General features: G+C 35.1%; 1 protein-coding gene and 1 long non-coding RNA gene across 2 annotated transcripts; one reads left to right on the top strand and one right to left on the bottom strand.

The window, feature by feature from the left end:
• Positions 1-51: 51 nt before the first annotated feature.
• On the top strand, positions 52-5631 carry LOC117315384 (snRNA-activating protein complex subunit 5-like). The gene is made up of 4 exons (XM_033869539.1): positions 52-185; positions 496-603; positions 3449-3554; positions 4071-5631. The coding sequence occupies exons 1-4, from the start codon at positions 90-92 to the stop codon at positions 4130-4132; spliced, it is 372 nt and encodes a 123-aa protein (XP_033725430.1). The 5' UTR covers positions 52-89; the 3' UTR covers positions 4133-5631.
• An 804-nt stretch (positions 5632-6435) lies between these two features.
• LOC117315385 lies at positions 6436-11581 on the bottom strand. The gene is made up of 2 exons (XR_004529696.1): positions 11301-11581; positions 6436-9395 (listed from the first exon to the last, which is right to left on the bottom strand). It is a non-coding gene; the product is annotated as an uncharacterized LOC117315385 (long non-coding RNA).
• Between the last annotated feature and the right edge of the window lie 12177 nt (positions 11582-23758).

Raw genomic sequence — 23758 nt, 5'->3', positions numbered from 1 at the left:
CGCTAAAGATTTACGCTGTTCAAACGATCCAAACGATAGTCGTATGATAGGTATTTAAAAGATCACGACTGCAAATTCAGGCTACTGACATGGCGGCTTTGAAGGAACTCCGACGACTCAGAGATGAGGAACGAACTCTGGTGAACATAGCATCAAAAGTTAGCGACCAGCTCAACCGACTGAAGGTTAAAATCCTATTAATGATAACCTATGTTATATAAGTAGGACCTGACATTGTTTCGTTAATAGTAAATTTTAGTGGGTACAGTATCGTGCTCCAAAACTGACTGTTACCTTTTGTTTTCCACATGTACACAGTTACAGTCAGTTGCGATAGCCCGAGTTTCCTTTGACCCTGGCACCATATATCGAGTATACTGTACTTTAAGGAAGTGGTAGTGGATTGTTATTTTGATAAACTTGAATTTAACAGTTAAGCATCTGATTGTCTTGAAATTATCTACGGTGTCAAATAGTTTACTACCGTTTTGTTAGGTGGAGGAACTTGCACTTGTGAGTATGATTCGACAGAATGTGAACCAGGGACAGCCTGATGTAGAGGAGGAACTAAACAATAAAGACAACAGCCACGTCCCACAACAGGTAACTATTAAAAGTTCACCCACAATTCTCGATACATGTATATATCAGGGCAAATGTGACGAAACATCTAAGTCGTTCATTTTCAGTTGTATTTGAGGAATTTCATCATTGCAATTATTCAGTATCCATGTTCCGACATGGATCACTCCATATTCAGTGACAAACTATATTTCGCTCATATTTCGCTCAGTTGACATCGTTGTAAGCTAGCTAGCTTGTGGAGATGTATTTATGTTGTTTTCCCTCTAATGGATTGGTGTACCCCGACGCGTACTATTCGACTTCCGGTTGCTCAATATTTACACTTTGTACATGTACAGTTATTTCATTAATTAGTCACTTGGTTGGGTTTTTTTTCCCAAGTAAACACATGTAAATGTACGTTGTAGATCAATATTAAAAATAATGTCACAGTTGATCTATTTACACATGTATGTATTAGTATTTCTTGTTTAAAAGATAAAAAAGACAACCTTTCCTTCATTCGACTGATTGAATAGTTATCCTTAACTTGATTGATTGAACCAAAGTAACACTTTGGGTAGTGAGAAACACAGGGATTCATATAGTTCTTTCCTGTTAGAAACACTTTCCTTAGAGAGTTGTAGTTATTTTGTTTTTGTTTTGTTAGTAGAATGTTGGCCGAAATTTAGCTGGGTGATGGTTCCAATGCTTGTTGATTCTAGATTTGAAGGCATTTATGGATGGAGCACTTATTACTTCTTCAGGTAGAGAGTTCCAGATGTTTATTACTCGATTGCTGTAGAAGTTTCCAGTTTTGTTGAGTCTGAATGGTCTTTTGTATAATTTTCTGGAGTGCCCCCTGGTTGTGGTTCGACCTGTTTCCTGAAATAGCGTGCCAGTTTCAACAATATCCAATTTGTTGAGGATTTTGTATGTTTGGATGATGTCCGCCCGCTCTCTGCGATATTCGAGTGTTGGTAATCCTAGTTCCTTGAGTCTATCATGATAAGAAAGATGTTTCAGACTTGGCATTCTCTTTGTTGCACGTCTTTGGATGTTTTCTAAGATGATTTTGTCTTTGATTAAGGCTGGTGATGTTACTGGTGTTGCATATTCTACAATCGGACGGATTAAAGTTTTGTATAGTGCCAGAAACATACATGGGCTCATGTATGAGAATGTCCTGAACATTAAGCCAGTTATCTTGCTTGCCTTTGAGCTAACTGCGTTTGCATGAATGGAAAATTGTAGATTGTGGTCGATATTCACTCCCAAGTCCTTTTCTGAGTCAACTTTTTGTATTGGTGTTGTGATGTCATCTTGTTTTATTGTATATATATTGTTTCCTTGATTCTGGCCAATCTCTAAGTACTTGCATTTTGCTGTGTTGAGCTGCATAAGCCATGTTTGTGTCCAGTCACACATATGGTTAATGTTGTTTTGCAAGTCTTGTCTGTCATCTTCAGAGTTTATCTTTTTGTACATCTTAGTGTCATCAGCAAATAGTTTGATGGTACAGTTTAGCATGTCTGGCATGTCGTTGACGTGGATTAGGAAGAGAGTTGGCCCTAGAACACTCCCTTGGGGTACCCCACTTGTGACTGGTACGGATTCTGATGTAACACCATTGATGGAGACTCTCTGGACCATGTTGTTTAGAAAAGCTTTGATCCATCCCAGTAATTTTCCACTTATTCCATACTGGTCTAGTTTGTGTAAAAGAAATTTGTGGGACACTTTGTCGAATGCCTAAAATGCTATAGCGAGTCAATCCATTATAGGAGGGTTGTGTCGTCTGCACATAAGTATCAATCCGTTTGATTATGATTTGGGTCATAAGTGTGTTAATTTTTGGAGCATGCATGCACAGTTTTCATTCAATAAATGCGCCTGGTGTGACGGAAACTAGTGAGATGTTTAAGGTACTGTACATCATGTGTATGAAATGAAATTGTGATTTTTTTTGTCTAAGCATCAGAGCAGGTGGATATAAAAGGAGGCTAGTCCTCATAACAATATTTTGTTTCACCAATTCATCAGATTGTCATTCAGCAGTAATTTTTTTCAATGTGTTCACAGTTTTTGTGGCCAGGAATTTAAAAGTCTCTCCTGTTTACATTTGTTCTATATACCTGTGGTCAGATTTGCCAGTACTCCTGTACCAGCTGTATTGCTTTGGTTATTTATAGGATTCAGAGAAATTTGTGATGAAAGAAGCTTCAGGCTGACAAATATGAATGCAGGCTTCAGATCGAAAGGACATGAAAGTGTTGATGCTCACTTTGCCCAAAAGGACATGTCTAGTTTTATATAAATTCATGCATTATGCATTAAAATACATTCAGTGAATAATGGAATAAGTTTCAAACATTCACCTTCATTGCCTGTCTGTCATAGGTGTCAATCACCTCGGATTACACGAAATGACTCGGGGGGGGGGGGGGGAATCATTAGAATTTCCCCAAGATCTCGATATGGTACATCTCGGGGTCAAAATCATAGACTTGGGCATCCCTGAGCCTCATAAAACCCCTTAAAACTCTGACACTTCGACCCTGGCCTGATTGTGTAAACAAAATACCCCCACCACCTGTTATGATACAGTAGCTGGCATGGAACTGTGCCTAGGTGGCTTCACTTGACACAGTCAGTTATTATTGTGATTACAACTAGGGTACATTACTTCTGGACAATTCTGGATGATACAGGCCCTCTATACCTCTTGTTCTCAGAAAGTTCATGCTTTAAGAATGATTGAGAGGAATAAAGGAAGGAGGAGAAAAGTAAAGAAAAGATCGGACAAAAATTTACCCAATACAGATCATTCAATGGTGGAAGCCAAGATCCTATTAAATGTTTTTTTTTGTTGTATTTTGTTTAGATTGTTCTGAAAACAGAAACAAACATTAATGAGGAGAATGATAACAAACCCCCAGAGTTACTTACCTTGGATCTGTCTGTTCAACCCACAGGACAACAACAGTTTGGTGAGTCAATCCAGTAAAACTGGAAATAACGTTATATAGTATCTGTATGTCCTATGTCTGACGACAGTTTTAATCTTTGACTAATTGACAAACTGTACTTATTAGTGGTTTACAGTTCAGTTAGATCATGTGTTATTATCCGAATCTTTTGTGTGGATGTTCATGTGGAGTCTTAACAAGGATATTGTAGATTCAATTTGGGAGAATGAATTTTATTTTATTCATTTTTTTTTTTTTTTTTTTTTCGTGGGGGGGATTTAACTTTTCTCTGGCAATTTTTCAGTTCACAGTAAACAAATATTTATGTTCTCTCAGAATACTTCTGGGAAATGCCTCAGAACACTTCTGGGAAAAAAGTATTTATGTTCCCCAAAGCAACAGCAGGAAATGTAGACTTATATGCTTTGACCATGAATTGCTTCTGTCTGCATAAGAAATATTACATCCTTGCTCTACCTGAGTAAGATTTTAATTTGTGTTTAAGTTTGCAAAGGTTTTTTCCCCCTGGTTTTGCAGGTGAGGAGGAAGAGGAGGAAGATGATGATGATGATGATATAGTTGATAAACTCCAGCAGTGACCAGCAGTCACTTTCATGGGAAAGGAATTCTGGAGAGGAAACACATGAAGTAACTATTGGTCAATCTGTCACACCACATCTCCATGGTGACTGGTACAAGTTCCCAGATGGTAAACTCTTGTGTTGATTTCTACACGATGACAGGACTGTAGTACAAGTTCCCAGACAGTGAATTCCTGTGTTGATTCCAACATGATTTCAGGACTGTAGTACAAGTTCTAAGACAGTGAATTCCTTAAAGAGTTATGTGGTGATTCAAACATGATATATTGTTCTTCTCTTGTACCAACTAGTTAAGACATAACACATGTAAAGCCACAGCAGATGGACCCTTGTCTTTGAAAGGATACCAAGGTTTCCACTTGGCACCTGTGTGGACTCCCCGCTGTATGGAGTTCTCCAAGGCCATTCAGGGGCTTGATTGGTATATTTGGATCTGTATAGGTTTGAAGGCTAGGTTTCTCTTGCCAATATGTCAGAGTACAAGACTGTCAGGTTGACAGCCGAGTTTAGACTCTCAGTGCTGAACTGTCCAGTTTAGATATTGTTATTCGTTCACCTGGTCCTATGGACCAAGATGAGCTTATGCCCTACCGTGGCATCCTTTCTAGGTCGGTTGGTTGGGTGGTCAGTCTATCTGTCTCTCCAACCAACCACAGATTCAGTTTCCAGATGTTCACTTTTGTATTTATTGACCGATTTACATGAAATTTGGTCTAGATGCTCAGTCCACAAAAATAGATCATTAATTACAATAAAATAAAAAAGATACAAAAAGGTCAAGATCAAATTTTGTCTTTTCTCCGATTGGAATATTTTGCCGGTCAGAATTAGAATTACCTTTAACCAAGGAGTCAGTTGACCAAAAATCAAGGTCACTGGATCAAAGGTCAAGGTCACTTGGTCCAAAGGGAAGTGTTTCAGCATTGAACTGCTTTCAGTTGAAAGTTATGGGCTGATGAATGCCAACTGGTCAAAGGCCAATTCAACATGAAGCGCTAGTTCAGTGCTTATATTTACATTTGACAACGATTTTAAAAGACCATATCCAGGAATTTTGCTCTTACGATGAATGAACAAATTATTATTGTCAAAGATGGAACAGCCTTTTCAACAGCCATCTTTCATTATCGCCGACGTAACAATTATGACGTCAAAATAAAGGTTTGGAAGTTATGGACTCGTAACCTTCAAGTGAGCTTGGTAAGGTTATATAGTGGGGCTGGAGCGTAAATGTAAATATTTTGCCATAAACACCGAAATATCAGCGATACAGTCTCTCTGGGCCTCTTGCTTTTAGACGGGTCGATTAATAATAATAAAAGAAGTTTTAGTTATAAGGCAAAGTTATTATCATAAATTTACTACAGCAGTATTGTCTATGGAGAAATTTTTTTTTTATGAATTTAATGAACATTAAAAATCTTTTGGTAGTAAAAATATATCTTTTTGTGAAAATCGATAATGAAACAATAAAATTTTTAACATGAAATTGTGAATACATTGTACATTTTTTCTCGTTTTGTTTTGTCACTTCTCGAAGAGAGGGAGGATCTTATGTTATTACTCAGCATCCCATGTTAACACAGGTATAGATTGATTGACATGTTAACACAGGTATAGATTTATTGACATGTTAACACAGGTATAGATTGATTGACATGTTGACACAGGTATAGATTGATTGACATGTTAACACGGGTGTAGATTTATTGACATGTTGACACAGGTATAGATTTATTGACATGTTAACACAGGTATAGATTTATTGACATGTTAACACAGGTATAGATTTATTGATATGTTAACACGGGTATAGATTTATTGACATGTTAACACAGGTATAGATTTATTGACATGTTAACACAGGTATAGATTTATTGACATGTTAACACAGGTATAGATTGATTGACATGTTAACACAGGTATAGATTTATTGACATGTTAACACAGGTATAGATTTATTGACATGTTAACACGGGTATAGATTTATTGACATGTTAACACGGGTATAGATTTATTGACATGTTAACACAGGTATAGATTTATTGACATGTTAACACAGGTATAGATTTATTGACATGTTAACACGGGTATAGATTTATTGACATGTTAACACGGGTATAGATTGATTGACATGTTAACACGGGTATAGATTGATTGACATGTTAACACGGGTATAGATTGATTGACATGTTAACACAGGTATAGATTTATTGAAATGTTAACACAGGTATAGATTGATTGACAGATATTAACACAGGTATAGATTGATTGACAGATATTAACACACAACACAGGAATAGATTTCTGTTTGATTTTTAATGACATGGCACATACATATCTCGTACTCGGTTTCTTACATTCTCCAATTCAACTCCTTAATAAACTGATACAATAGCCTAAATAAGGAACATACTCCAATATTCTCTTGATGAAATGTGATCAATTTATTTCAAACCTAAATTTTATTAATATAAGTTTAAAAGATAATATTACAAGAGGATTAATAAACTAATCCCACTTTTTCTATTAAACGTAGTTTTTAACACCAACAAACAAAAATTAACAACGGCATTCCTAAAATGATCATCTACTGTATATAATATGATTGAAAATTAAAACTACATCTATATAGAGTGTGAATATGATCAAATGTCTTTGTGATGCAGTTGATAATTAATTTACTTTTAATTTAAAACTTCAAATGGAGATGTAGTAGCTATGAGAAATGATGTATTATATACATAATCTCATTAATGTCAGCGATAATTATACACCCATTATCAGTTATAGAATTTATGCAGAATATCTCAACCAGACATAATTAACTTAATTGTCAACACCTACAGCCTACATTTGTATCATGCACTGTTATGATAACTTCGTACATAAGAGATATACAAACTATGGGATAAGTTGTGGAAATGATGGCAATCCAAGGTCCGGTCTTTCTGGTTATACATTTTTTTTTAGAAATTTGATTTTTGCAAATTTTATGCATGCATTAATTTATTTATTTTTAATTCTGAATGTAGGTATTTACCTAAATATTATAATTACCATTTCTATCCATACTTATCCTTCAACTTTATCAAAAAAAAAACAAAAAAAAAAATTATATCATAAATGTTCCGAATATTGTAGATGCCAATGTCGAGGTCTGGTTCTTAGGTTCGCCACTGAAAATCTGTTGGCTGATTAACCAAAAGTGAACTGTATCTTAATGGTATGAATCCTTGTTACTTTTTGAAACAGAGCTGATCACAGAGGATAATTGTCCCAGTTACACAACAGATATACAGCTGCAAATCATTCAACCATAACCAAATGTAAACATTTATAATTGCACAATAAATAATGGTAAAAAGGAGATTAAAAAAAGTTCTACCAAAAATAGTAAAACAGGTTTTAATTACAATATAATATTTAAAACAGATTTCCACAAGGACAGAAACATAGTATATATATTAACTGCTAAAAATATGTTCACAATATTGCAAAAAATGCAAAAATGTGTCTAAACAAACGACATGAAATTTAAAATCAAATCATGATTCTGATATCAACGACCTACCGGTATATTATATATAAATAGGAATATGACAAGAGTTCATTTTTTTTTATTCTAAAACCTTTGTGAAATAAAAAAAAAAAAATGAAATGTCATGTTTCCAACTCCAAACAGTTTTTCTATGAAAAATATATGGAAGATGAAAAATATATATATAGTTGAAATCAAATCCTTGTAAGTAAGATGAATCAATTTAGCACAACCAGTTAGAAATACAAATGTTGGTCCCATATCTGATTTCTTTACATATAATCTTATCCTAGATTGTAAAGTGATGCATTTCTGTCACTAATTCCGAATCGATGAGATCTTTTTCTCCCTAAATGTCAGTGATTTCAAAATAGAAACTTAGAGAAAAAAAATATTCACCATGGTAAACTTGTGGGAATAAATTTTTCCTACCGGGGTCATCCTTAAAAATCAATAAAAAAAATACCTTCAGATTAAATCTCATCATCATTCATACAGTACCAATCACAATTATACACAATATAAATTACAAAAGGTAGGAGAAGTAACGAGTAATATCGGTAGCGTGACAATAATCTACTTGTCACTAAATAATAACTTCATCTCTGCTCAATTTATTTGTATTATTCAATATCGTTAAAGTTTAAGATTTTTCACTGACAAGCCTTATCATGCTTGAACACTGGTTTTGGATAACTATGACATGGTTTTGGTAGCTGTACATGTATTAACAATGGATCTTTCTTAATGTACAAGCTCACTTACAGAACCGGCTTATTTCAAATAAATTCTTTTCACAAATAGTTCAGACTACTCAAATCATTTTTTTTCTCAAAGTTTGTAGTTGGACTTATTACTCAGCTTTATGCTGCGTGCAGTACCAGTGTCTTTCCATAAAATACCAGAGGCTTACAATCCATTTTATTTCAATGGTCCCGAAAAGTTGATTCCAAATTACATCTACACTGTAGATAATCAGAGGATGATGACTTCCAGGCTGGTGTCAGCTGTGGTTACAGTATTTATTACAAAGGTTAACAGTTTGATTACCAGGGTATGCGGTTGTCGACAAATCTTTTGATGTGATGATCAACTTAGTGGAATTCATAGCTGTTTCTACAGAAAACAGTAGGAACTGTTAAAACCTGAATATTTGACAATACAAGAAATAATTGTCCTGATGAAATAATCAGTCCAAATGTCATCGTAAGGACCAATAAAGTTAAAACATTCAGCTCCAGTTAGGATTATAAAGTAAAATATCATAAAACACACTGAACCAGTATCATCAAAGTGAACACATCCATCTTCTCAACATCCAACCTGAATTAATGAAACATAAAATATGAAATGGACTATAGAAGCAAATTAACTTTTTCTCTCTTCATCCATCCAGATATGATGAAATATAAATATGAAACAGTCTTTAGAATCTTTTCTCTTCCATATTTGCAAACAAGTACATATGAAGATTTGCAAATATGCAAAAGACGGCACATCCTTTCCTTTATGTTACTGGAAATTGAAACAGACTTTAGCTGCCGTGGCTCCCATACAGCATTCTCACAATTTCTTTTAATGAAGATTTCTAATTCATTTGTTTTCATTTCTTCTTCTTCTTTGTCTCTTTTTCTTTCCTTTGAAGTTTCATCTTTTTCTTTTCATCTTTCTGTCTTTCCTTTTCTTTTAGACTGGATACCAGCTTGTAAGCAAAGAAAACTGGGGGGAAAAAATGAATAAAAAAATTACAAAATATTGCAGAAATAAATAATTACATGTCACCTGCAAGCTTTGATATCATTATATCCTAGACTTAAATTTGCTTATCTACCATATACATGTAGTTGGTGATTAAAAACTGATTCCTAGATAATTATATATAAACTTAACTATGTATGAATTTGATAGAGTGGATAGTCATGACCGAGGGACACACACATGTATCAACTGGCAAGTTTGAAAATCAGCAAATCAACAAATAAATAACTTAAATATCATGTACAATCAAACTAAAAGTGAGGAATTCCCAACAAGGAATACTCAATGGAAAATACAGAGTTTGTAGATATTTAAACAGGTGGTGAAGAAGCAAATGTGCTTAATTATTTAATATTAGAAGACCGACTACACAATTGCTACTGAGAGTTGAGTGTCCAACTGAACAGTATTTCACATGTAGAAGGAATCCTTGGTATGTCTAGTAGTAACAGTCAATTTGGTGAGGATCAGCCACCTAAGAATACAATAATGGCTGATTATATAAGTGCACATGATGATATGTTTTCAATCTTTTAAGTTACACTAATGTATTTACTTAGTTAAGTGATATCATTTATTCAACTTTTAAGGAGGTGATATCACTTAATGTGATGATATACAGTAGTAAAACAGTGCCCCATGAAACAGAATATTTAACTTAAGATGATTTTTGATAAAAAATTAATTCAAATCAAAGTAAAACTGGGCATCATTATTTCAGGTTTAAAAGGAATGTTAATGGGCAACATTTCAAATAGGCATAATGGACAAGGTTAAAGTAAATGTAGGCAGACTTAGTTTTATAGCAGTGTGTCACGAACAAACCTAATGGAGACACACAACGATGAAACAAACAAAAACCCACACACACAAAAATTATAAATCTGAAGTCGGACCACATCTAGAGTAAAGTAGCAAGTCAAAGTGTGCATTAAGTTTGAACCTCATTACTAACATTTAGGGACTTTAACTTAAGAAAAAAAGTTTTCCATTTTTGAAAATCTTACAACAGGAATATTTGAACAGGAACGAAAGATATGTGGAAAAAAAATTATTGCCCATCAGATATTAAAAACAGCCCTTTGATATTTGGAACATTTTGTCTGAACAAGTCAAAGAATTAAAACTATCAATAAGAGATTTAGAGTAAGTAGAGTAAATTTTACAAAAAACAACACCACTGCAATTATAATCATTTAGCTAGTTACAAATTGTTCCCCAAAAGTGATAGTTAATCATATTTTGTATTACAATACTGATGATACAGTGGACAAAATCCTATATAACATTTAGTTAAAAACATAGGGAGAAAATACAACATTTAAGGTCAGGTTATTTAATTAAAATTTTCTTAAAATTCTATATCGACCAATTTAGCTACAATAAACAGGGTGGTATATCTAATATAGAGCGACGCGACCCAACATAATATTAGTAGGTCGACATATATTGTACTAGATCTAGACTATGACCCGATTCTATACGTACACCGCGATTTAATAACAACTTACCATCATCAGAACATGATTTGTTAATAATTTATATTTTCTTTGTGGGTCATAAAAAAAACAGAAACAAACAAAAAACTATCTATTTGACACTTTCGATACAAGCATATGTTGTAGACTAGGCATGTACACGTAAGCCGGCATCTGCCCGAACATATATCTGGTAATTATGCCGGTCGGTTCTTAAAGATATACATACTTAAACAATATATATGTATATTAACAATACTACATCTGCGAAAAGTTACTGAAGTTACAGTTTATCTAAAATCATGTAATTCCATATCAAACCGAACAACTTCGATGGTCTAACATAATGAATTATTTCAGACATTTGTGACCAATATGGTAGACTTACGGAATAAAGACCCTATTATTAGTCCAGGGACGATAAAAACCGCATTATCGATGCTCTCTTTGACAGGTCCGGATCCATACTCCACCATTCTGATCTCTGAGAGATTATCGATCGGTAAAAAACTTCAAATTGATCACAATCTGGTAAAAACCTTTGACAATCTGACCAGCTGGCACACCGGATATGGACGTTGACTTACCGGAAGTGAACACGACCTTACGCAGTCGTACTAAATGCAGCTCGAGACAAACAAATGGCAAATTGGTATCAGGTCCGTTTTCGTTTCTTGCTGTTCAAAAGATCACACCGGCTGGACCAGAAGACTTTGTTTGTGAAATAGTGATGTACATCGGCTTAGATTTTATGTTGCATTCAAAACCTTTATTAATTTCTTCATGTCCGTCAAGAATTCTGCCTGAACTGATGCAACTAAAAATTGACAAACCGGTTTAACCGCATAAACGAACAGGCCCCAGGTCAAATCTACGGTAGCTGGGAACGGACATAAACATTATTTGAGTGGGTGCGATAATAAAACACTCTATGCTATTTAGCTAGAACGCAATAGCATTTCGTTTGCACGCAAATATATTTTATTCGCACCCAATAATATTTCATTAACACGCAAGAATATTTCGTTCCAACTTTTTGTTATGATGTCCGTTCCCAGCCACCATACAAATCAGACAAACTGGTTCATCAATTTTTAATTGCCAAATTTCAGGCATAAATCCTTGACGTGTAAATAATACCGAAAGAAATTAACTGTCTACAAAGGGCTGGGGGGAGGGGGGCTGGGGGGGGGGGGGGGGATTAGTCTATGTAGCTATATATTTTAATGAGATGATGCTTGGTTAATTAGGCGATGACACTTTGGCCTTTTATTCCCAGTTTTTTTAGTTAAATATGCCTCATCGCGTATGGAAGACCAGTTATGATGGATTAAAAATGAAAATAGACTTGGGGTATACGTATTGCACGGCCAGATCCCAGACCTAACCGTAATCCAAAATTCATGATATAGAAATATCAGCTAAAGCTTATATTTAGTATTTTCATTCAATTTAGAATTATTTACCTTACGATTGAAGAGACAATACGTCTTAAGTTCCTGTCTTGCGCAGCAATATTACTCCGTGTCACTGTTAATTTACCATCATAATTAAAAACCAAGCTTAAATTAGTAACGTTTTTCTTCTTCTGAAAACCGCTTTTCGCGTTTTTACGTGTTTATTTCACGTTATTACGCCTTTTTTTGCGTTATAACGTGTATCAATTAACTTCATTTTATGAAAATGAATGTTTCTAAAACACAGGTAATTTGGATTGGAAATAAGAAATTTTCTGAGGACACTTATCTCCCAGAGCTAAACTTACAGTGGGGTAGACAGAGATTTACACTTTTAGGTATTAAATATAAACTTTATTTTATTCATTCAATTCATACATATACAATACACAATCATACAATCATAATGTGAATAGGATTCGGAAACAAGTATAAGACTTATATTAATCCGTTTCCTTTTATGACACATTGAGTAAACGGCAGCAAGTGGGAGAATACGTAAGTGAGCAATGTAATACTTGAATAAATGAAAAATGGGGAAATTCGGAAAAAGGAGAGATGAAAAGACCAGAAGAAAAAGATCAGAGAGGAATTTTATGCCATGACATGAGATATACAACCTGCTGTAACAGCTGTGCAAACAATAAAGAATAAAAAATAAAAACAATCATTCAAATCTTTTAGAAATAATTATAAATTCTTGAACACTGGAAAAAATCAAAAGATTTTCATCATACATGAGTTCGTTATCACCGAAGAGTAGTATTTCAGTTGATAAGGGATAGTTTAGAGCACTAAAACAACGTAAGCGAAACTGCGCGAAAAGTGGACAACGTAATAAGAAATGTTCGTTGGTCTCATCTTCTTCATGATTACACATGCATAGAGGACTATCTATAAGATTTTTATGAAATAGATAAAATTTTAGAGGACTGCACTCCATCCTTAATCTTGCATGGTGAATCTGACCCAGTCTATTGCCGCTAAGGAAGTAATGTGGAACTTTGTGGCGTGGTTTATTCAAATGACTTTTCAATTTAGTTATGGACGGATCACTTTTGATTGCATCTGGCAAGGAATTCCACAAAGGGATTACAGATGGCAGGAAGGATTTCATGTAAAGACTTGTGCGACAAGGAGGAGGGCGAAAGTTATTTCCAACACGAGTATTGTGATCATGGATGCTATTATTACGTCGAGGAAGAATTTCTTGTAGATACTGAGGAAGGAGACCGTGAACCATTTTATGGAAATGAATTATTTTGTGGTGTTTACGTCTTTGCTCTAAGTGAAGCCAGCCTTTTAGGTATTGAGTTTCACGTTAATTTACATGAGATGCCGAAACTGAATGTTGATAAAAGATTGACAAAATTGAAAACTTTAGTATAAATTTGGAAAAGGAGATCTTTAACACCTATTGGAAGAATACATATTATTAAATAACTTCTGATATCACAACTTAACCATCTATTTGTCTCTCTACCTAATCCAGATGAATCCTTTCTTATGAAACTCAATACCATTCTATTTGAATTTTTATGGAATAGCAAAACAGACAAAATCAAAAGAGTAGCTGTTCAAAATTTTTTAAGTGGTGGCCTGAAAATGATTAATTTGAAAGCTTATGTAGATTCTTTAAAATTATGTTGGATACGAAGACTTTATCAGACCACAGCCAAATGGCAAGTCATTCTTAAAAGTTTTATAAACATAGATGTGCTAGCCAATTGTGGTGATGATTATGTACAGATTTGTCAGAAAAAATGAAAAATAAGTTCTGGATTGATGTTTTTAAAGCTTGGAATAGACTAATATTTATGAATGAAAAAAATACTTTTAGAGAAGATTCCATTCTGAAATCACCCATTTGGTTTAACAGGAATATAACTATTGGAAGGAAGTCGGTGTTTACTAAATCTCTTTTTGAGAAAAATGTTCTTACAGTTAATGACCTAATAAAAGATCATAGTTTGAGGGATTTCTACACTTTTCATGAGTTTCTTCAGATATACAATATTACCCCGGGTACTCTCTCTCTCTCTCTCTCTCTCTCTCTCTCTCTCTCTCTCTTGGTATGGATGGGTTTTGTAAGGATGTGCATGCACAGACTAATTTGACACAGATGCTATGAATATGTGTTGATAAAGTCTCATTATGATTTGATTATGATGACAGTATGTGGATGGTAGTCTTACAATGATATGATGAGGAGGAAAGTGTGATAACGATTGCAGGGTTTTGATAATGATCATTGATGATGATGATGATGCTGATGATGATGATGATGATGATATGAAGATGAAAATGAAGGTGTGATGTGGATGACAGCTCTGTTATAACATGATGATGTCAGTGAAATGTGGATGGCTGCGTTATAAGTATATGATGATGTCAGTGTGATGAAGTCTGATGAGGATGACGGTATTATGATGATGTGATAATGGCCATTATATTATAATGATATGATGATGACAGTGTGATGAGGTTGATAGCATTACGATAATATGATGGCTGCTATAATGATATGATGATGACAGTATGACGTGGTTGGTATTACATCCAATTTTATAATGATACAATATAATAATGACATTATTTTGACTGTGTGATGAGGATGACAGAGTGATGATGATGATGGTAGTGTGACAATGATGAGTGTTACTTTCGTTAAAGATGGTAAACAATTTGCAGTTAAGAGCAATTCCCATTGAAATGTTCATCCCGTTTACATTTTTGGCACCCACTCTGCCCCTTTGCCCCACAGCAGCAGCGTTAAGTTACAGAGGAATTGACCACGCCCCTTTTCTTTTTGTCTTCTGATATGGGCCTTACTTACACTGGGTTTGTAAAGGATTTTTATTTGATTTTGGAGAAGTTGGTTTATAATGCAGCTTTCTTTGGTGGTCATTCCTTCCACCGAGGGGCAGCTACTGGGGCCAGGTCGTGGGGTGTACCGGACAATAATATAAGCTTCTCCTTGGTCCAGCTACTGGGGCCAGGTCGTTGGGTGTACCGGACAATGATATAAGCTTCTCCTTGGTCCAGCTACTGGGGCCAGGTCGTGGGGTGTACCGGACAATGATATAAGCTTCTCCTTGGTCCAGCTTCTGGGGCCAGGTCGTGGGGTGTACCGGACAATGATATATAAACTTCTCCTTGGTCCAGCTACTGGGGCCAGGTCGTGGGGTGTACCGGACAATGATATAAGCTTCTCCTTGGTCAAGCTACTGGGGCCAGGTCGTGGGGTGTACCGGACAATGATATAAGCTTCTCCTTGGTCCAGCTACTGGGGCCAGGTCGTGGGGTGTACCGGACAATGATATAAGCTTCTCCTTGGTCCAGCTACTGGGGCCAGGTCGTTGGGTGTACCGGACAATGATATAAGCTTCTCCTTGGTCCAGCTTCTGGGGCCAGGTCGTGGGGTGTACCGGACAATGATATAAGCTTCTCCTTGGTCCAGCTTCTGGGGCCAGGTCGTGGGGTGTACCGGACAATGATATATAAACTTCTCCTTGGTCCAGCTACTGGGGCCAGGTCGTGGGGTGTACCGGACAATGATATAAGCTTCTCCTTGGTCCAGCTACTGGGGCCAGGTCGTGGGGTGTACCGGACAATGATATAAGCTTCTCCTTGGTCCAGCTACTGGGGCCAGGTGGTGGGGCGTACCGGACAATGATATAAGCTTCTCCTTGGTCCAGCTACTGGGGCCAGGTCGTGGGGTGTACCGGACAATGATATAAGCTTCTCCTTGGTCCAGCTTCTGGGGCCAGGTCGTGGGGTGTACCGGACAATGATATAAGCTTCTCCTTGGTCCAGCTTCTGGGGCCAGGTCGTGGGGTGTACCGGACAATGATATATAAGCTTCTCCTTGGTCCAGCTACTGGGGCCAGGTCGTGGGGTGTACCGGACAATGATATAAGCTTCTCCTTGGTCCAGCTACTGGGGCCAGGTCGTGGGGTGTACCGGACAATGATATAAGCTTCTCCTTGGTCCAGCTACTGGGGCCAGGTCGTGGGGTGTACTGGACAAATATATAAGCTTCTCCTTGGTCCAGCTACTGGGGCCAGGTCGTTGGGTGTACCGGACAATGATATAAGCTTCTCCTTGGTCCAGCTACTGGGGCCAGGTCGTGGGGTGTACCGGACAATGCTATAAGCTTCTCCTTGGTCCAGCTACTGGGGCCAGGTCGTGAGATGTACCGGACAATGATATAAGCTTCTCCTTTGTCCAGCTACTGGGGCCAGGTCGTGGGGTGTACCGGACAATGATATAAGCTTCTCCTTGGTCCAGCTATTTGGGCCAGGTCGTGGGGTGTACCGGACAATGATATAAGCTTCTCCTTAGTCCAGCTACTGGGGCCAGGTCGTGGGGTGTACCGGACAATGGTATAAGCTTCTCCTTGGTCCAGCGGCTGCTATAAACATTATATTGATGCTGACAGAAGCAAAAGAATAACTGCTATGGATTTGTTTTGTTCAACCCTTCTTCGTTTACCTATACTACCTACCATTTTGAAGATGACTTTAGTTATAAATATCAACAATTTTGGGTTTGGACCTATCTTATGACATTTTTCACCATTGTTATAATACTTTGTTGTGAAAATATTACTAAACTCGGTAGTCTAGGTTTAATATTTTTTGAACAATTCAAAATATTCAAACTTATAGATATGGGAACTGATTATGTTAAAAACTAAAACACTAGAAATATTTTTTGGAAATATGTATTCCAGGCATGGATTAAAATATCTGATAGAAACTATATTGTATCACATGAAGACATTTTAAAACCTCTCATTTGGCAAAGTCCTACTTTACAAATAATAGTCAATAGATCTTATTTTTAGCTCACCTGCCCGAAGGGCAAGTGAGCTTATGCCATGGTGCGGCGTCCGGCCGTCCGTCCGTCCGTCCGTCCGTCCGCCCGTCCGGCGTCAACTTTTTCATTTAAACAACTTCTTCCCAATAACCAAGAGACCCAGGGACTTCTTATTGGGCCTGTAGCATGTTGGGGTCAAGGGCTACCAAGTTTGTTAAAATAAATGACCTTGACCTTCATTCAAGGTCACATGGGTCAAATAGGCTGTAATCTTCAAATGACTTCTTCTCAATAACCAAGATGCCAAGGGACTTGATATTGGGCCTGTAGCATGCTGGGGTGAAGGGCTACCAAGTTTGTTCAAATAAATGACCTTGACCTTCATTCAAGGTCACATGGGTCAAATAGGTTATAATCTTCAAACGACTTCTTCTCAATAACCAAGAGGCCCAGGGACTTGATTTTGGGCCTGTCGTATGCTTGGGTAAAGGGCTACCAAGTTTGTTAAAATAAATTACCTTGCCTATCTTTCAAGGTCACATGGGTCAAATAGGCTATAATCTTTAAACAACTTCTTCTCAATAACCAAGAGGCCCAGGGACTTGATATTTGGCCTGTAGCATGCTGGAGTGAAGGGCTACCAAGTGTGTTAAAATAAATGACCTTGACCTTCATTCAAGGTCACATGGGTCAAATAGGTTATAATCTTCATACGACTTCTTCTCAATAACCAAGAGGTCCAGGGACTTGATATTAAGCCTGTAGCATGCTGGGGTGAAGGACTACCAAGTTTGTTAAAATAAATGACCTTGACCTACATTCAAGGTGACATGGGTCAAATAGACTATACACTTCAAACGACTTCTTCTCAATAACCAAGAGGCCCATGGACTTGATATTTGGCCTGTAGCATGCTTGGGTGAAGGGCTACCAAGTTTGTTCAAATGGATGACCTTGACCTTTATTCAAGGTCACATGAGTCAAATAGGTTAAAATCTTTAAAAGACTTCTCAATAACCAAGAGGCCCAGGGACTTTTTTTTTATTATAACTTATATTCTTATTCAGTTTTCAAAACAAAAAATAAATACACATGACACAATTTGACAATACATTCGTTCCTTTTACCTTCATCCATTTTTTCATATCACAAATTCAAACACTCTTGATACATATAAGCATCCATTGCATACTATTTCCTTTCATACTATTTCCTTTCATACCTATTCAAGTAATCACATCATTATGACTGACATTTATATCACTGTTTGTATTTATTTATTTTCTTAGAGAAAGAAATATATTTTATATGTTTCTTTACAATCAAAACAAAAGATAGAAATGTGTATTTTTTTATTAAAGGAGGGAGATGCATGATACAGACAAACACAAGACAGACAGATACCACAGACAGACAACTACAAGGACAGACAGATTGAAGAAAAAAAGAAAAAAATACATATATATATATAAACACATATAAGACATCTATAAGGACAAACAGCTAGACAGACAGACACCCGACGGACAACTATAAAGACATCCAAACACGAACAGATGATTGGAAAGACAGACAGATTGACAAACAGACAAACACAAGACAGACACTTCAGACATACAAAAAGGCCTTCGGAAGAAAGAAAAAAATAAATTGATAAGTGAATTGAAAACACTTTTATGAAATACTTGCTGAAAATATATGATAGAATTTTATAAATGTCATTGGCTTTTTGCAAACAGTCAGAGTTGGAGAAGAAAAATATATTCAATATAATAAATACTTACAAAAGGGGAACCTTTTTCCATTTTTCCCAACCTTTGTTAAAACATTCAAGAGAAGCTTCACCCTTCCCAATTGCTGCATACTTTTTGACATTGTGGTTTTCTCTTATTGAATTGATAAGAGCATTTAAATTTAGGGTAGTGTTTAGACATCTGGGGGTTTTATAGATATAATGTTTAATGATGATGTTAATCTCATTATCAACTTTATTATACACATTTCTAACTGATGGGAGTCCAAATATAAAAGACTGTTTATTCATAGTAAAAGGAATTAAAAGTGCATCCAGAAGTATTTCTAGACTCTGCAATAAATCCTTTACTTTTTGACAATCCCAAAAAATATGTGTTATGGTTTCGGACTCTGAATTACAAAATGTGCAAAGAGGGTTTATAACAATATTTGCCTTGAAAAGCAAGGAATTTGTTGTCAAAATATTATGTAAAATTCTGTATTGGAACCACTGAAGTTTTGAATCATTGGTTATTTTGAAAGGAAGAGAGAATATATTTCCCCAGACAGAATCATCAAAATCATAATTATCAGCCCATTTTTTTTCTACCAGTAGGAATTTCATCATTCTTAGACAAAATTTTATATAAATGTCTGGTTCCTTTTGTCCTGTTAATGAATGGTTCTATGTTAAAAGGAATGAAGGGGAGTCTAAGTTTTGTATCTTGGATACTTTGTATATGAATATTTAGTTTAACTGCATTGACAATACCTTGAAACTGAAGAAAGTTGGTAACTACACCATATTTATGAATAAATTCATAATAGGAGTAGAAAGTAACTGGAGAAGTGTGTTTCAACATATCATTTATTATCTTAACACCCTTTCTATACCAATTATTATAAAAAACAGAATGTCCCCCAATATTCAAAAGTGGATTATACCACAGAGGTGCTTTTAAAATAGAGAGTTGTCTGCCCTTGAGTATATCTAAGTCAAGAAGTTTTCCCCATGCCCTAAGAACATCACACCAAAATAAATTTTTACATCTTCTTTTACAGAAGTCTTTTCCACAGTTAGTAATATAATCAATGTTAGTAATATTCATGAAGATCACTTGCCAATTTTTAGTAGAAGTACTTCGAAAAAATCTTTTTAACCAGCTGAGCTTAAGTGCATCGATAAAGGCTTTTATATCAACCATTTTTAGTCCCCCTTCAAAATATTCTTTGATTATTACCTTTCTTTTCACCTTGTCTATTTTACCATTCCATAGAAAATTGTATAAAATACTATTCAGCTTATTGATAAAGTTACTGCTTGGATTAGGAAGTGAAATAAACAAGTGATTAAATTGAGATATTAATAGAGATTTAATTACGTGTATTTTACCAATAGGAGTTAACTTTCTTCTGTTCCATGACTTAATTAAAGACTTGAGTTTAATAAGTTTTTTGTCAAAGTTCAATTTAGGTATTTCATGTAAATTAACACTAAAATCTATCCCCAGCAGTGTGAATTTGTCCCTATCCCATTTTAAGCCTAAATCTGGTAAAAAGGTGTCATTACTGTACTTTTTACTCCCAATCCATATTACCTGGGTTTTATTTATATTGATTTTAAGACCGGAAATTTCAGCAAATAGTTTCAATTCCAGAATGGACTCTTGTCAAGATTTTTCTGATCCGTCAAGTATTAATGAAGTGTCATCTGCATACTGTGAAAGAAGAATAGGAAAGTCATCAATGTTTATACCCATTATATTGCTATTATTTCTTGTCCTGGTTGCTAAGATTTCAGTGCACAATATAAAAATATAAGGTGCGACAGGATCCCCTTGACGGCAACCACGCTTTACCTTAAAAAAATTAGAAATATTCCCACCCTGATTTATGGCCGAATTAACATTATTATGAAGTGTTTTTATCCATTTTCTGATACTATCCCCAAAACCGAAGTATAGAAGAGTTTTGTCTATAAATTTCCACGACACTGAATCAAAGGCCTTTTCAAAGTCAATCATGAGAAGCATTCCAGGTATATAATGATCTTCAGTGTAACTCATAATATCATAAATAAGCCTAGTATTTTCGCCTATGTAACGCCCTTCCAAAAACCCTGTCTGATCATTATGAATAAGCTTTCCTAAAATTGTTTTTAACCTACTCGCTATAACTCCAGATGCTATTTTATAGACAATATTTAAAAGTGATATTGGTCGCCAATTTTTAATGTAATGTCTTGGTTTGTCCCCTTTTGGAATACAAGTAATAATGCCTTGCTTTTGTGTTACAGAGAGTTCATTATTAAAATATCCATAATTTAAAGATCTTACAACAAATGTGCCTAATTGTTTCCAAAAACATTTAAAAAATTCTGCACTAAATCCATCTGAACCAGGACTTTTATTACTTTTCAGTTTACTAAGAGTTTTCCCTGCTTCTTCAAGAGTAATAATACCTTCTAAATTCTCTGACTCAGTAACATTTAATTTTGGGACATTACAGTGAGACAAAAAATTTGTTAAATCAATATCTACTATGTCATCTGAATCATCATATCACTTTTCATAAAAATCTTTGACTTCATTCAAAATGTCCCCCTGGTCTGATATAACTTCATTGTTTTCTTTCTGCAACTTAGGAATGATTTTGGAAGTATAGTTTCTGTTTTCTAAACCAAACAAATATTTTGTAGGTTACTATCCTCCTTCTATCCATTTGGCTCGCGATCTAACAATATTTCCCTTTGTTTTATGCAATCTAATTGATTCAAGTTCTTTTTTCTTATCTTCAAGGAGAGTTAAATCAATATTATCACTATCTTCTAATTCCTGTATGGTTTTTTTTCAAACTGTCCTCTCTGAGATTTCGTTGTTTTTTCATGTAACTCGAGTACGAGATTGTTTTTCCTCTTAATTCCATCAACATAACTTCTAAAAATAACTGGTCTGTAATGGTGAATTCTAAATCAGTATCTGTGATTGTAGAGATAGAGTTTAAATTATAAACTGGCAAACAATATTGAAGTTTTACTTCATTAATAAGATCTTTTATAATATTGAGATATTCCAAATCATGTAACAGAGAATTGTTTAGTTTCCATAATCCCTTCCCTCTTTTAAAAATATTGAACTTTAACTGAATTTTAGGAAAGGAATGATCAGACCTATACCCAGGATCTATCGAAGAATTTTCAATATTAGACAGCATATTTTCTGAAATCAAGAAAAAATCTAGTCTGGCTTGTTTAATAGGGTTGCTTTTTCTCCATGTATATCTTCTACTCTCTTCATGCTGTTCTATGTATATATCAATAAGACTATAATTTTCAATAAGTTCACATACTTTGTCTCTTGCTTTAGGGTTATTTACATTTTTATAATTACTGTCATAATCAATCTCTGGATTCAATACTAAATTAAAGTCTCCACATAACACAACATAATTATTTTCAACATCGTCAATAGTCTGAGTAATAATATCATAAAAATCAGGACTATCCTGATTCGGGCCATATACAGTTATAAGAGTCATTCGGGATCCTTCAATTACTATATCTAGCGCCAAAAAGTTACCAGTATTATCTTTCTTTTCCTTGTACACTTTAAATTCAAAATTATTATTAAAACATATTGCAACACCTCTTGAATTTGATTTATAGGAGCTAATAGAAGCATTCATATCCCCATTCACTTCTAATTACATTCTCCTTATCTTGCGTAAAATGTGTGTCCTGAAGACAGAAAATATTATAAGACTGATTCTTCAAATAAGAGAATATGTCTTTTCTTTTAATCCTATCCCCCAAACCCTGACAGTTTGCACTAAGAATCGTTACATTATCAGTAATCAATTACTAAATTACAGTCAAAACAGTATAACCGAATTGGATCGCTACCGGTGTTACAACATGAAGAAAGGGCCGCAGAAGGCCCAGGGACTTGATATTGGGCCTGTCTGTAGCATGCTTAGAGCCAAGATCCAAGACCCGATCTTAGGCCAATAGTATGCTGGAATGAAGGACTAAAAATATATTTACATGAATAAACCTAGCTTACTCTGATATTTGAATAAAGTTGTTATCAGCATAGTATCTGTAGAAATGACCTCAATCAACTGCAAATTTGCTGTAGAGCCAGGTGAGCGATACAGGCCCATTGGGCCTCTTGTTTAAATGAAGTATAAAAAGAGAGTATATATTTCATTTTCCTGATGCTGAGAATTTTATAAATTTTGTGAACTTTAAACAAAAAATTAATTTAAGGTTATCAACCTTTTTATTCTATAGAGTGATATGTGAATCAATAAAAAACAGTTTAAGATTAAAAATATTTGAAAAGACAAAAACTAAACAATAAATAGAACCTTCATCCCAAGCCATATAACATTTTATCAAAACCATTAATAATCGATGCAGGGATACAAGAACAATACAAAATACAAATACTTCAGAATCAAAATGGCGATCAGACCATTATTCTATCTATGTGGATTTTCACATTGATTGTACTAATGTTTTCCTCTGTATGTCTTAAGTACAAGAACGGATTATTAGCTCACCTGGTCTGAAGGGTTTGTTCTCCTTTCTCCCACTTTTTGTGGATCAAAGGAATATAAACACGTGAGAACAATGGCAAGCCAATTATAGTCTGTTCTGGGAATGTGCCTATATATGTAAAGGTAGATATTTACCTGTATCATCAAATTATCAAGTCATACTACAAGATAGATCACAATATACCCGTTTATTATATTCAAGGCGGCTGTCAATGTTTCTGTATTGTGTATATTTTTTTATTTCACGTTTTATATATTTTTGTTATTTATATTT

This window comes from Pecten maximus, chromosome 17 (assembly GCF_902652985.1).
Source record: "Pecten maximus chromosome 17, xPecMax1.1, whole genome shotgun sequence".
Classification (NCBI taxonomy): domain Eukaryota; kingdom Metazoa; phylum Mollusca; class Bivalvia; order Pectinida; family Pectinidae; genus Pecten; species Pecten maximus.
Note: the sequence above shows the minus strand (reverse complement) of the source record. Positions and strands in the feature narration are given on the sequence as shown.

Coding starts and splice junctions, on each gene's coding strand:
- LOC117315384 (XM_033869539.1), top strand. CDS start 90: ATGGCGGCTTTGAAGGAACTCCGACGACTCAGAGATGAGGAACGAACT. Junction 186..495: donor ACCAGCTCAACCGACTGAAG/GTTAAAATCCTA, acceptor CCGTTTTGTTAG/GTGGAGGAACTTGCACTTGT. Junction 3,555..4,070: donor CACAGGACAACAACAGTTTG/GTGAGTCAATCC, acceptor CTGGTTTTGCAG/GTGAGGAGGAAGAGGAGGAA.